At 50.2% G+C, this 14,740-nt stretch overlaps 1 protein-coding gene across 4 annotated transcripts in view; it reads left to right on the plus strand.

The window, feature by feature from the left end:
- The window catches only part of MKNK1 (MAPK interacting serine/threonine kinase 1), a 42,022-nt gene that overhangs the window by 4,792 nt on the left and 22,490 nt on the right, over positions 1-14,740 (plus strand). For 3 of the 4 annotated variants that reach the window (XM_017346328.3, XM_002715662.5, XM_017346327.3), the window contains exons 2-3: positions 3,317-3,480; positions 13,186-13,287. In XM_017346328.3, coding sequence (XP_017201817.1) covers positions 13,188-13,287 — 100 coding nt within the window. In that variant the 5' untranslated portion in view covers positions 3,317-3,480; positions 13,186-13,187. Of the gene's footprint in view, positions 1-3,316; positions 3,481-11,203; positions 11,492-13,185; positions 13,288-14,740 lie in introns of those variants that run through there. The other variant, XM_070078554.1, reaches the window with a different exon arrangement.

Consider the following 14,740-nt stretch of genomic DNA (forward strand, 5'->3'; position numbering starts at 1 on the left):
ATGCCCAGCTAGGTGTTGCTTTCGGGCTGTTTTCCCTCCGTCTTACTCTGGCATTGTTACCTTGTCTTTCTTCTCAGTGCCCTAGCAGAAAAACTGAAATACTGGCTGGTTCCATCATAGGGCTGCAAAGCCTGCCGTGATGGAAGGTGCCTGTAGGAGAGGGCTAAGAAAGGCCCCGGGCTTGTTGGAGAACCTTATCTGACCTGATCTGTTTCCACCCACCTCCCTGCACGGTAAGCAGGAGGGGGACTGCATCCTCACTTCTGTTGGCACAGGCTTCAGCAGCGCCCGGCAAAAGCCCTCCAGGTACAAGAAGAATGACTGGAGAAGTGGTGCTTAGTTCAGTTCTTTGTCTCCAGCTTCAGCCCTGCTGTCCTCAACTTAAGCCGTTTCTCACTGTTCCATTTGCCATGAATATAGAAAAGTTACTTCGGATTATAAAAGGAGGATGAGATCAAGAGTTTCTCGTGAGAACCTTTTCCGTGCTTAAAGGCAGAATCCAGCTAGGCCTCATCTTCTCCTCTGCAGGCTAACCAGCCTTGGTTTCTTTGACCGCTCTCCTAAAACCTGTTTTCCATAGCCTGGATCGCATTGGTTATGCTTCTTTGCTTTCTCTTTGGTTTTTCTACTTCCCGGCAGTGACCCAGACTGTGCTCAGTCTGCTAATGAAAGGCCGGCTAAAACAGTAGAAGGGGATTTTCATCCATTCTTCAGCATCTGTTAAGCCTTGGCCTCTGCCAGACCCTGTGCTAGGATCCAGAGGTGAATCACACGTGGTCTCTGCCCTACCCCAGCTCAGTCTGGGTGATGCTATCTAGAAAAATGTCACAGCCATCGTGATTGAATTAGGCACAAGTAGGGAAACTGGAAGTTGTTTAGGGCAGTCAGGTGGAAATAGATGTCCAGCCACAGTCGCTCTGGTACGTATTTCCCTTGTGCTGTTGCTCTACAAAGACAAAAATGAGCAGTTGTAATGGAGACCATGTGACCCACGAAGTGTCAAATATTTATTCATTGTTTGGCCCTGTATTGAAAAAAATAGAGCCAATCCCTGCTATAGGCAACGGGAAGAGACCTGTGGCAGGCCTGGCAGTTAAAGGGGTTCACAGTTGTCCCAGGAAGTGCTGTAGTGGCAGTGGGGGAGGGAGGAGCGCCTGAGTTTCCTTGGGCCTGGATATAGTTCCATGGGGCCTCAGAGACTTGTTTGGAAATAGAAAGGAAGGGCGGTACCATGTGCTGATGTCTCTCATGGACGCTAAGGAGTTTGTGAATGAAGCAGTACATTCAGATTCACTAGAGTGATGCCAGGCACTGTGTGAGATGCTGCGACTACAGACATAAGAAAGATGCTCCCTGCCTTTGAGGAGCGCCTGGCCTGTGGGAGGGCCCATGCACGTGTGTGTGGCCTGCTGTGTCTGCATACTGTGGACTCACTTACATGTTGGATGAACTTGGAAAGGAGGAAGACTGCTGCCATGACTTGTAAGACTACTTTGGGTAATTTGCACTGGGCCTTGAAGGATGAGTAGAAGTTACTTTTCAAGGAGCTGCATACCAGGCTAAGGGAATGTCTGATGGTGCGAGCATTTGGAGCCTAAGAAGACAGGAGAGAAGGGGGCATTAGGAACACTGTGGCTGGGAGGGTGGAAGGATAATGTGATCTGACAGAGAGGCTGGAAGGAAGCAGAGAGCAGGGGCTGGGGACAGCGCCAGTTAGGGACACGTGCTTTGAGGCGATGGGGAAGCACAAGCCTTTGCAGAAATTTGGCCCACGAGCCCAGAATTCAGACTTAAGCAGTATTTTCAGAGCTTTCCCCCAGGAAAAGGGGAAGCACATATTGTTTTGTAGAGAAGAGGTTGACAAAGCAGTTTCGACACATGATAGCTGGAGCCACAGAATGAACGCCAGCAGTGGACACAGAGAAAAGGACGTCATCAGATTGAGAAGGAGCAGTGAGGGCACATTTGTCCATGCGTCTTTGTCTCTCTGGCTCTGCTACCTCTCGCCAATCGGACTTGGGCCTGGTCTCTGGGTGGTAGAGCCAGAGCTCATTCATCTCTCTCTCTCTCTCTCTCTTTTTTTTTTTTTTTTGACAGGCAGAGTGGACAGTTAGAGAGACAGAGAGAAAGGTCTTCCTTTTGCCGTTGGTTCACCACCCAATGGCCGCTGTGGCCAGCGCGCTACGGCTGGCACACCGTGCTGATCCGAAGCCAGGAGCCAGGTGCTTCTCCTGGATCCGAAGCCAGGAGCCAGGTGCTTCTCCTGGTCTCCCATGCGGGTGCAGGGCCCAAGGACTTGGGCCATCCTCCACTGCACTCCCTGGCCACAGCAGAGAGCAGACTGGAAGAGGAGCAACCAGGACAGAACTGGTGCCCCAACCAGGACCAGAACCCGGAGTGCCGGCGCCACAGGCGGAAGATTAGCCTATTGAGAGGAGACAAGCTCAGCGTTTACTTTGTGCACGAGACTTCTCAGAGTGAACAGCAGTGTCTGTCTCTGACGCCCGGGCCAGTCACATCTTTTGGGGTCTGGTGTCCCACAGTAGAAGCAGAATCTGAGGAGCTTTGCTCAGACCCTTGTTAAATCTTCCAGTGCATGGGGCCAGCATTGTGATGTAGCAGGTAAAGCCACTGCCTGCAATGCTGGCATCCCCTATGAGCACTGGTTCGAGTTCCAGCTGCTCCACTGCCGATCCAGCTCTCTGCTAATGTGCCTGGGAAAGCAGAGGATGGCCCAAGTGCTTGGGATCCTGCACCCACATGGGAGGCCCAGAAGAAGCTCCTGGCTTCAGCATGCCCCAGCCTTGGCTGTTGTGGCCATTTGGGACAGTGAACCAGCAGATAGAAGATCTCCGTCTCTCCCTCTCTCTGTAACTCTAACTTTCAAATAAATAAATAAATCTTTAAAAATAATAAATAAATCTCCAGTGTGTGATCCCAGCATTTTCACGTGCCCAGATGTCTGATTGGTAAAGAGCTGGGGACATCCGTGCTTGCCTTGTGTAGACCTACACACTGGTGTGATCCGAAGTCTGGGCTCCATGCAGGCTGATCTCTATCGTCTCTGGCTCTCAAAAAAGTCAGCATTTTTGGGCCCCTGCACCTGCATGGGAAGACCTGGAGGAGGCTCCTGGCTCCTGGCTTTGGATCGGCACAGTTCCAGCCGTTGCGGCCATTTGGGGAGTGAACAGTGGATGGAAGACCTCTCTCTCTCTCTGCCTGTCCTCTCTTTGTGTAGCTCTGATTTTCAAATAAATAACTATTTTTTTTTTTAAAAAGTCAAGATATATATGACCTTTCTGTCCTGTTTTTTCAGATTTCACTCCAGATAGGATGAAGCAGAGGCGGATGTAGAACCTACAGGGGCCATTGAAACACTTCCTGTAGCTGGAAGACTCCAACCTGCTGACGGCAACATCATCTCATTTGGAATTTCAAGGTCGCAGAGGATCACCTCTCAAAAGTTGGGGAAGCCTGTAGGTAAGATCGAGTGTGCATTTTACATGTCCTTTTAGATTACTTCAGGCCGAAGGATCGGGTGTTTCCAGAGCCTCATTTTCGTTGTTGAGCTGGGCAGCTGGGATTAGCTGAGTGCCTTCGTGCCTGAGACAGGCATCAGGAAGGAGGAGGACTTTTCTACCAGAATCAAATGGCAGATGGCCATAAGGAAAACTCTGCAGTAAATAAAACATGCTTATTGAGTTATAAATTTATTTATTATTTGAAAGGCATAGAGAAAGAGAAACAGAAAGACATCACTCCCAAATGCTCAGAACAGCCAGGGCCAGGCCAGGCTGAAGCCAGCATCCAGAAGCTCAATATGTGTCTCCCACATAGGTGGCAGGGACACAGATACTTGAGCCGTCCCCTGCTGCCTCCCAGGGTCAGCAATAGCGGGAGACATGAAGGGAGGCAGAGCCAAGACGTGAACCCAGGCACTCTGATGTGAGATGCAGGCACCCCAGCAGCAGCTTGACTACTTTGCCAAATGTCCATCCCTGCTTACTGACATTTTAAAAAAAAAATTATTTATTTATTTGAAAGTCAGAGTTACAGAGAGAGAAGGAGGCAGAGAGAGAGAGAAAGAGGTCTTCCATCCACTGGTTCACTCCCAATTGGCCACAACAGCTGGAGCTACACTAATCCAAAGCCAGGAACCAGGAGTTTCCTCCAGGTCTCCCACGCGGTTGCAGGGGCTAAGGACTTGGGCCATCTTGTACTGCTTTCCCAGGCCATAGCAGAGAGCTGGGTCGAAAGTGAAGCAGCTGGGACTCGAACTGGCGCCCATATGGGATGTCAGTGCTGCACGCTGGGGCTTTAACCTGTTGCGCCACAGCGCTGACCCTAAAGATCCTTGTACACTCTCCTTCTCACAGAAATCCAGTTCTTTACTCCTCTTTACTATAATTTTGTTGTTATTGTTATTTAAAAAATTTTAAGATTTACTTATTTATGTGAAAGAGTTACAGAGAGAGAGAGGAAGAGACAGAGAGATCTTCCATTCTCTGATTCACTCCCCAAATGGCTACAATGGCCAGGGCTAGGCCAGGCCAAAGCCAGGAGCCAAGAACTTCTAGGTTTCCCACATGAGTGGCTGGGTCCCAAGTACTTGGACCATCTTCTGCTGCTTTTCCCAGGCCATTAGCAGGGAGCTGGATTGGAAGTGGACCAGCGAGGACATAAACAGGCACCCATTTGGGATGCTGGTGTTGCAGACAGAGGCTTAAGCCACTATGCCACAATGCCAGCCCCTGTTATTTAAAATTTTTTCTTAATATTTTCATTTGAAAGTCATAATGACAGAGAGAGGTATTCCATCTGCTGGTTCACTTCTCAAATGCCCATGACAGCCCGGGCTGGGCCAGGCCAAAACCAGGAGCCCAGAACTCAATCTCTGTCTCCCACAGTGTACATTAGCAGGAAGCTGGATCAGAAGCATAGGAGCTGGAGTTTTTGTTTGTTTTATTTTTGTTTTTGTTTTTATTTATTTATTTGAAAGGCAGAGTTATAGAGAAGGAGAGGCAGAGAGAGAGAAGTCTGCCATCCACTGATTCATTCCCCCAAATTGCTGCAATGGATAGGGCTGGGCCAAACTGAAGCCAGGGGCCAGGAGCTTCATCTGGGTCTCCCACATAGGTGCAGGAGCCCTGGGTCTTTGGGCCATCCTCCACTGCTTTCCCAGGCACATTACCAGGGAGCTGGATCAGAAGTAGAGTAGCTGGGACTTGAATTGGTGACCATACAGGATGCTGGCTCTGCAGACCATGGCTTAACCCACTATGCCACAGTGCTGACCCTGAGCTGCAACTCGAACCGGCACTCAGATATGGGATACAAGCATCCCAAGAGGCATCTTAACTGCTGTGCCAAACACTCACCTCCTGCTTGCTGTTTCTTAGGCACACACTTCCTTCTCCCCTTGCGCATCCTTCCTCTTGTCATTCCTTCCACCAGGATGTACAGTAACAGCTCTGAAGGCTGCTTGTGATCCCAGGGTCAGAACAGAGGGAGAAGACTGGCTCCAGTCTAGACCTTTGCCTCTGAGGATCTCATACCCCAGCCTGACTGAGGCCTGCTGTAGGCCACCCTGCTGGCAGCCACCTGCTGGCCCCCGAGCAGGCCTCCCCTTCCGGTTTCACTGCAGTCTCCACGCAGCTGCCCAGCCTTCCAACATGCCAGGCTCCTGGGGAAAGGACACCTTAGCCCCTTGGAATTTTGTGTACACACAGAGCGTCCTTTGATTTAGCCGATTTCACAGGTAGCGCCTTTCATCCACTGTGTGCTAGGTTTGACTCGCTTCTGTCTGAGTGGTGCTCTGCCCTGTCTCCTGCACAGTAATGATGCCATCAGAAACCACATCAACCAACTACCAGGTCAGGCAGAAGCAGACCAACAGCCTTGTACCAGATACCCGTACTGCCACAAAATAATGTGGATGGACTTTGGTTTTGGCTCATTTTTTATCAGAAGTCAAAATACAAAGCTGATGTGTTACATTTTAGATCAATGGACGATGAGAACGTGGTGATAACGTGAGCAAGCGCTTTGCTAGCCAGCGTCTTTGCATCAGAGCACACGCAGTAAAGAAGAGCACCCGCACCCTTGAGCAGGGAGCCTGGCTGCCTGAGCGGGACCACAGCTCACTCACGGCACACCGGGAGGGCAGCTCTGTGCTAAGGGTTATAAGCAAAAGCATTCCCATGGGTGCCCAGCCTGCTCTTACCGACTACTCACTTCAGCTGTACAGCATTAATGTTGAAATACAGCATAAGCTTGAACCCTGAGTCAGACTACCTGGATTTAAATCCCGGCTGTGCCAACTTACTGGCTGTGTAACCGAGGAAAATCACTTAATCTCTTCATACTTCAGTTTCTTCATCTGCAAAATGCGGATAATAATTAAGCTTATCTCATAGAGTTGTGAGGATTAAATAAATTAGTACAGGTTGAGTGTCTTTAATCTGAAAATACGAAATTGAAAGTGCTTCAAAATCTGAAACTTGGACTTAAAAAGTTTTAGATTTGGGGCCATTTTGGATTTTGGATTTTTTTTTTTTTAAGATTTATTTATTTATTTGAAAGGCAGAGTTACAGAGAGGCAATGGCAGAGACAGAGAGACAGACAGACATAAAGAGATCTTCCATCTGCTGGTTCACTCCCCAAATGGTTGTAACGGCTGGAGTTGGGCTGATCTGAAGCCAGGAGCTTCTTTCGGGTCTCCCACGTGGGTACAGGGGCTCAAACACCTGAGCTATCTTCTACTGCTTTCCCAGGCCATAGCAGAGAGCTAGAGCGGAAGTGGAGCAGCCGGGACTCAAACCGGCACCCATATGGGATGCTGGCACTGCAGGCAGCAGCTTTACCCACTAGGCCACAGCGCTGGCCTCGGATTTTGGATTTTAAGTCTATGCAAGCATTCCAAAACCTGAAAAACTACAGAATCTGAAACACTTCTGGTCTAAAGAATAAAGGGAGACTCAGTCTATATATGTGAAGTGTGGTGTTTGTAAAGTGCTTAGAACCTTGCCTGGCATGATACGCACCTGTCAGCATACATGTGCTGTAACTACTACTGGGAGTAGTGTGTACTGTGACTGCTACTGCTTCAACGACCTGGTCCACCCCACTTTTTTCTCATCCCCAGTTTTCTTTATTTTCTCAGCTTCCGGTTTGCCTTGGGGCCCTCAGTTGAGGGCCGAGATGGCAACTGTGTCCATATTAGCCTCATCCTCTTGTTCTCACCACTGTTCCCTCCCACAAAGCTCTTATGGTGGGAGGGACTCGCGCCTGCAGGCTGGGACCTTGAACAGGACTCCGGAGTACTTGGGCGAGGAGCACGAGCCAGGTTCATGGAGCTGAAGGAGCCAACAAAGCCGTGTTCTTAGGGGCAAGGTGATCATCTTTGGGGTCACACACCAGATATGAGAACTTGGTGAGGTCTTTGTAGGCCCTGCCCTCACATGGGGTAAGGTCTGGTGGCTTTGGGAGCCATTTGGCTTCTAAGACTCCCTGGAGAAATGAGAGTTCTTCCAGAAGCCTGGCTCGAGGTCAGCTTACAGGGGAGCGGTGGTCGAGGCTTGCGTGTCAGGACTGTCTGTTACTAGTGCAGCCCTCAGGGAGAGACTCCTTGCCCCCATCCCTGTGCTCTGTGAGTTCTCCGGGCCTCCCCCATGCAGGAGCCAGGTGGCTTCTTGGATCTGAATCCTTACCATCAGCACTTGTTGGCCAACAAGGTTTACTAAGAAATGAAAACATGCATCTCTCTTTTAGTGGAGAAAACAAGATAAACACGTGCTTGGAATAGAAACATCTGTTACACCGATGGAGGCACGGCGCCTTCCCACTTGGTCTGCCACCACTCCCCTCACGTACTCCATGCTCCAGGCAGCCTGAGCCGTGGGCAGCAGCACTAACCATCCATGCCGCCCCTCCTGCCAGCTCAGTGCCAGCTTTTCCTCAGTCTGGGGCACCCTCTCCCAGCCTCCACCTTAGCCAGATCCCACTCATCCTCCAGCCGACAGCTTTGAGTTACTATGCAACTGGTTTAGAGTCCTGTCGTCTGCTCCATGCTATGTCCCTGTCACGGCACGTGGCCTGCTGCGTTGAAACTGTTGTGTACGTCAGTAGGATGAAATGACGCAAGGGCAGAGACCGTGTCCTCTGCTGTAGTCTAGACCTGGACCATCAGGTGCCCAGCGAATACACTATTGCTGAATGAGAAACTGTTTCCTTCCTCATTTGATCTTACAACAGCCTGTGTAAGGCCCAAGCCTTACTTTTCCCCCTTTTCATATACAAAGGGGGTTCAAAAATGCCTGCAAAATGGAATTAAATCTTAAGTTTATTTTGGTACAAGAAAATTGAAATCCATGCATAGATTTTTTCATAGGATACATTTCCCATGAACATTTTAGAGCCCTTTCATATACATAGATTTCGAAACCTTTTGGCACGCAAATAAACTTCATTTTTTAGTTTATTACTTTTAGATTTAAAATTTAACAATTTTTAATATCTTGCCACATATGTTGCATATATAGATATCACATACATGCCTATACGTACTATTTTTTCTTAAAGACAGATAAATTAATATCACAGAGGGATTCATGACAATGATCGTAACATGGGGAAAGAAGGGTATTTTGTCACATACATTCTTTTTTTTCTTTTTTAGATTCATTTATTTATTTGAAAGTCAGAGTTACACAGAGAGAGAAGGAGAGGCAGAGAGAGCGAGAGAGAGAGAGGTCTTCCATCTGCTGGTTCACTCACCAGTTGGTCACACAGCTGGAGCTGTGCCAATCCAAAGCCAGGAGCAGGAGCTTCTACCGGGTCTCCCATGCAGGTGCAGGGGCTCAAGGACTTGGACCATCTTCTACTGCTTTCCCAGGCCAGCAGAGAGCTAGGTCAGAAGTCGAGCAGCCGGGTCTCGAACTGGTGCCATATGGGATGCCGGCACTGCAGGCGGCAGATTTATCCACTACACCACAGCGCCGGCCCTTTGTCACACACATTCTAAGCTTGTCTTCTTCTTTTTTTTTTTTTTTAAGATTTATTTATTTTATTTGAAAGTCAGAGTTACACAGAGAGAGGAGAAGCAGAGAGAGAGAGAGAGAGAGAGATCGTCTATCCTCTGGTTTACTTCCCAATTGGCTGCAACGGCCGGAGCTGTGCCGATCCGAAGCCGGGAGCCAGGAGCTTCTTCCAGGTCTCCCACGTGGGTGCAGGGGCCCAAGGACTTGGGCTGCCTTCTACTGCTTTCCCAGGCCATAGCAGAGAGCCGGGTCGGAAGTAGAGCAGCCAGGACTTGAACTGGTGCCCATATGGGATGCTGGCGCTTCAGGCCAGGGTGTTAGCCAGCTGCGCCGCAGCGCCAGCCCCTAAGCTTGTCTTTTAATTCTGTTTTCCACAAACGTTGTTAAGTCCCCACTCGTAAAGAAACTGATACTCTGGGGAACTAAGCAGCTTGTCTGAGTTCCTGGAGCAGTGAAGAGCCCCTGGCTCTCAGGCGCGAATGTTCATTACACTTTTGGTTGTTGTTGTTTTTACTAAGTATTTCCTCTAAATAAAATAGCATTTTTTAAAATATTAAAATAATAGTATTTTAAAATTATTTATTTTCATTTTATTTGAAAGGAGAGAGACAGAGATCTTTACCAATTGATTCACTCCCCAAATGCCCACAAAAACCAGGGTTGGGCCAGGCCAAAGCCAGGAGCCCGGAACTCAGTCTGGGTCTCCCACGTGAGTGGCAGGGATCGAAGAACTTGAGTCATCCTCTGCCATCTCCCAGGGAAGTCGCTAGCAGGAGCCAAGATTCAAACCAGACACTCATATGGGATGTGGAGCTAAGCCAGATGCCTGCCCCAGCGTTTGTTGTTTTCTTCATGGTTATAAAATTAATATCTAAAAGGCACCAATATTCCTGAAATGATTTTTATCACTGGATGTTGAATTTCAACACAGAGAATCTGGACACAGTTTTAAAACCAATCAGATTCTTCCCTGTCAGCAGCATGCTTCCTGTCCAGTTCCACTTCCCTGTCTGCCAACACACACAAGTGGTGGCCACCAAGCCCCGCCCAAGAGGAGGGCAAGGGCTGGGAGCCGCGGACGTGCTGGGAGCCTCTCGTCCAGTTTGGGTCTGAAAAGAATTCTCACTTTTCCTCTTCAGTAACAGACCCATTGCCCAGTCCTATACCAAGGACCAGCCTTCTGGATAGAAAAGTAAGGACCTTTGGCGTCCTAGGATTCTTTTTGAGGTGGAGTTTGTCAGGGAAGTGAGAAAATGCTTGAACGGAACTCGTTGAACTGAATCTCCTTACTTCACATGGTCTGCAGGGCCGAGGTGTCCCCATGTTCCTCCCAGCACGTGCACTGCATCCCTCCGGGACCCACGTGACCTGCACTGCACCTTACGCTTGGAGTGTGCCTCGTCTCGCATCAGTCTCATGTCAGCGCGCAGTGTCTGATGGCTGTTGGGAGTCTGACACTCTGTCGTGGGTGAACAAGGGACAGCCTTGGCCTTTCAGGACACGGAGCCAAATGAAACCAGTGCTCTGAGGGTGCTTCTTGCAGGATGTTGGAGAACAGGATGGAGCAGTAACTCCCAGCTCTGCTCAGCACTACCCTCTAATTTCATGATGCTGAACTGATTCTAAAGTGTTTGCACAAACCGTAGCTTGTCTGCAAAGGGCCCAGGTCTTCTCAGCTGGACTTTGATGGCCAAGAATTCCTAGGCCAAGGGAAGCCATTGTGCCAAGATGCAACTTGACGATGGGGCCTTACACCCAGAGGAAGCATGTAGCCAGTGATTACGTGCCTACTGGACTAACGTGCCCCTGACCTGCCTGGGGACTCTGCAGTAAAATAGTGTGGACAGCCTCCCAGTGGGGACCCATGAACCCCTTGGTGAGATTACGACATCCCTCCCTCCACCCCCAGCCCCCGTAAACAGGGAAGTTAAGTGTGTTTCTTTCACTTCACTGTCTTCCCACATTTTCCTTTCTAGTTGCAAACACAACTCTCCAACAACAAGTTCTGTTTCCAAGGCAAGGCTTAGCCATTTGTGCCTTCTGGCGTCCCCTCTTCCACTGAATCCATGCAGAATAGACCAGGTACTCGATCTTCTCGCGTGAAGCCATAAAACCTAATAGTGAGTGTGCGGCCAAGCTCAGAGGCATGCTTCTTCCGCAAGAGGCTCCCGCAGCCCTGCTGTGGTAAAGGCCGAGTATAAATTGCCGCTAACAGGGTTTTCTAGCTAGAGTCGTAAGTATGTCTGAGCATCCCCTGTGAATTATAATGCCGCCAGCTCTCTCGCCGCTCCTCTGCACTGCCTGCCTGTCGGCTGTTTTGCTTGTCTTCAGGCCCTCGATCTGGACGTGGACAGGGGATGGAGAATGAGCTGAACCCCAAAGCTGTCTGCACTTGGCTCACAGGGCTGAGAAAATAGATGGGGACCAGGGTTGACATTGGACTCCGTGCAAGGTCAGGATAAAGGGCCAGGGCTCCCTTCTCAGCCTGCGGATCCATGGCCCGGGCTCGTTCCCTGAGTTCCTGCCGATGAGGGGCCTGCATGTTATTTCTGCAGAATTCCTCCCTGTGCTCAGGAGAAGTGCTTGGGCCGCTTTTTCCTTTTAACTCACCTTGATGAGTGTTGGTGTTCTGGTGCCAATGTTGGTGTGTAGTGCTTTGAATTCACAGGGCGTTGCACTCCCCAGCTATAGCTTGTCCTCGAAGTCGTTGGCTACAGTAATATTTTGAGATCTTCAGTGGATTTCTTTTTTCCATGTGCCTATCTTCTCTATTTTCAAAAGAATAACGTAAAACCTGCTGTCATCAGGGCCCCAGAATGCAAGAGAATGTTTGCATTGAGCTGGCAGGCCCTTGGCTGTTGCCCACGCTTTCTGGATTGCGGTGGCTCAAAGCCGTTCTGCATGCGCTCTCTCCGCGGCCGCCGTGTGCTGGCCTCTGAGGACAGCGCATGGCCGGGCATCAGTGCTAATCAGTCTTCCAGGCAGACGGGCCATTTCTCTGATCACGTTCAACCGCATCCTCTGAGAAGAGAGCGGGCTTTTCCCCTCAGTGGGCAAAGAGCCAGCCATTTTAAAATCTCTCTCAAAGAAAAGAAAAGAAAAAAAACCAGCAACCCAGAGCCTGTGTTTATTGAAGGCTGGTCTGAAAGTCTCTCACACCGTTCACCCCATCAGCACTCGAGTGCCTCTATTTTAGAAGGATGTAAAGGTTTAATCACCCTGGTGGGGATTTAGACCAGAGACTTCAGAGAAATCTTATTATTTCTAACTGCAGGCAAAGAGTATTAAGGCTCCACTCTGGATCAGGGGCATGACATGTTCTATAAGTAATTTATCTTTCACAGGGGACGGCCCGAATGGAGTGTCTTAGGAACAGTCCTGTGATTGGGCCCTGGCTCACTGGTCCTCCTGTCTGAGCCCCTGCCTGACTCTCCTGCCCAGTGTCTGGAAGTCTGCCTCACGGATCCTCCCTTGAAGACGGGGGGCCAGGTGCATGCCAGTGAGAGAGAATAATGTCTTTGCCACAGTGACCTTACCCAGCAGCCTGTCGGGGACCTCTCGACCACAGGCTTCTGGAAGGGCCAGGGAGGGGAGAGGATGCTGTGGGCTCCACTGGCACTCGGTCTGTGCTGCGGGACGTGGAGGATTTTAAGGTCATTCTCAACCTGCTGCCAGCCCTCTTGTGAGCGCTCCCCCAAGGGGGGTCACTGAGCTTGTGGTTTGTCTGCACACGCCCCTGCTCCCACCCACTTCTCGCCCAGCTCCCTGGGTCCTGCCTTTCGGGTGCTGAGACTAGAGGGCGTCACAGGTGGAGCTGTGCTTGCAGAGTCATTATTCGGTTGGGGAAATACAGTTTGACTGGTGGCAGATCTAAATCCATGCGCTAATGAGCTTGGTTAAAGCAGGCTTCTGCTATCCTCCTTTAATCTAGCCTGCCTGTCTGAGTTCCTTTCCACAGTTAATGATCTCCTATAATGGTTTTGCCTTTAGTTTTGCCTTCTGGGTCAAAACAAATCAATAGTCCTCACAGATATTTAAAAACCATCCGTGTAAAGCTCCTGGTCCCCCTCCCTCTTTCTCTCCTGGGTGAACTTGGAGCCTGATCAGTACAGTGGTGTTCCCCTGACCTGTCCTCTTCTCTCCCAGAGATGGGCAGCAGTGAGCCCCTTTCAGTCGCAGACAGCGAGAAAAGGAAGAAGAAGAAGCGGAGAGCCCGGGCTGCCGACTCCTTGCCGGGGAGGTTTGAAGGTCGGTATCACAACTCTCCTAGCCCTGGGATGTAGCTCCCCAAGCACGGGGAAGCATTCTGTTGCCCGTGGGTCTGGATACCAGGCTGTGCCATCCTGGAGCCAGCAGGGGTTAGCTGTGTGATTCGGGGGAAGGATGGGCTGAGCAGATTGACACAAAGGTGGGACAGAGAGAGCAAGGTTGGGGAAGGCTCTCGAATGATGCACTGGCCCCCATCCATGGGCCAACACCACCTCAGAGGGCGTGTGTGGAGTGAGACTGCCCAGGGTGCACGTGCTCCTCTTCAGCTGATTCTTCCCTGGCTGTTCCTGGAGGGGCTGCTGAGAAGTAGGACGGCCATATTAGAGGACGCAAGAAACACCAGGGGCCGGGGCTGCAAATGAAACTTCCATCATGTGTAAGCAAAGAATTTGCTCCTAGAGATTGCAGCTGCTCGTGCTGCACATGCTTGATCCCGTGTTAAAGAGTGCACGGGTGTTCCGGAAGTGCCGTGTTGGGTCATCGGACACTTCTAGACACCATCCCCACGTGGGGCATATGACTCAGTGCTGATGCTGTGGTCATTGGGTGATCGGAGCTAGGGTAGGTGGACCATAGCCACTTCTATAGGGGACAGACCAGATCAGAAGCTAGTGCTAGGAGTAACTTGTCCCCTTCAACTCTTGTTTCTCTCATTGTGAGGCCCTCATGGTCCCTCTTCCCAGCCTTGCAGACACACCAGTAAGCTGGCTGTCTTGTAGAGTGGTTCTAATAACATGTGCTTATGAGTTGGGAATATGGCGCCCCAGCACCGACCTGTGCTGGTGCGTGTAAAGGCCTGATGGCAAGGTGACCATAGGGAGAAAGATGGCATTTAAAACGCCAGCAGTGTGCCACCATTCTCATGAGCAGCTGCAAGACCAAACTGCGATGGAGCCAAGAAGGTACTTACTGGAGGGGTTTGGAGTTTGTCTTCCCTTAACTTAGACAGTGGACATCTATGTGTACATGTGCATGTGTGGCAGGGGAAGATGGGTTACAAATGCCCCAGAGGTTTTAGAACAGTTTCCAGATCAGCAGGTCTTTTGCTCTCTCAGTGAAAATGAGAGTGTTTACTGTTATCTGAGGATTGCTTGTGCAGTTATAGAAGTATTCAGCTCAGTCCGCGGGCTTAAATGAGAGGAAGGTGCTGAGAACAGGGAGGTCAGGTCAGCGAGGGCTGTGGTGGAGATGTGGCCTCCTTTCGAGAGCGCTTAGAGAACCCATGCTGTCTGTAAGCTTGGGCAGGCCACCCAGTTGTTCTCAACCCAGGCCTGTTACTCTGTCACAGCCACTCTGACTCAGTGCCCTAAAACCTCGAAGCATCGTTTGCAGGCTACTTCCGTCTCTTATTTCCTGTGGCTGACTTCTGGAAACTTCTCAGAAACCTCCAGTGACGTCCACTTTCTGTGGTGTAAAACGGTGTTCTACTCCC

Source organism: Oryctolagus cuniculus, chromosome 7, assembly GCF_964237555.1.
Source record: "Oryctolagus cuniculus chromosome 7, mOryCun1.1, whole genome shotgun sequence".
NCBI lineage: Eukaryota > Metazoa > Chordata > Mammalia > Lagomorpha > Leporidae > Oryctolagus > Oryctolagus cuniculus.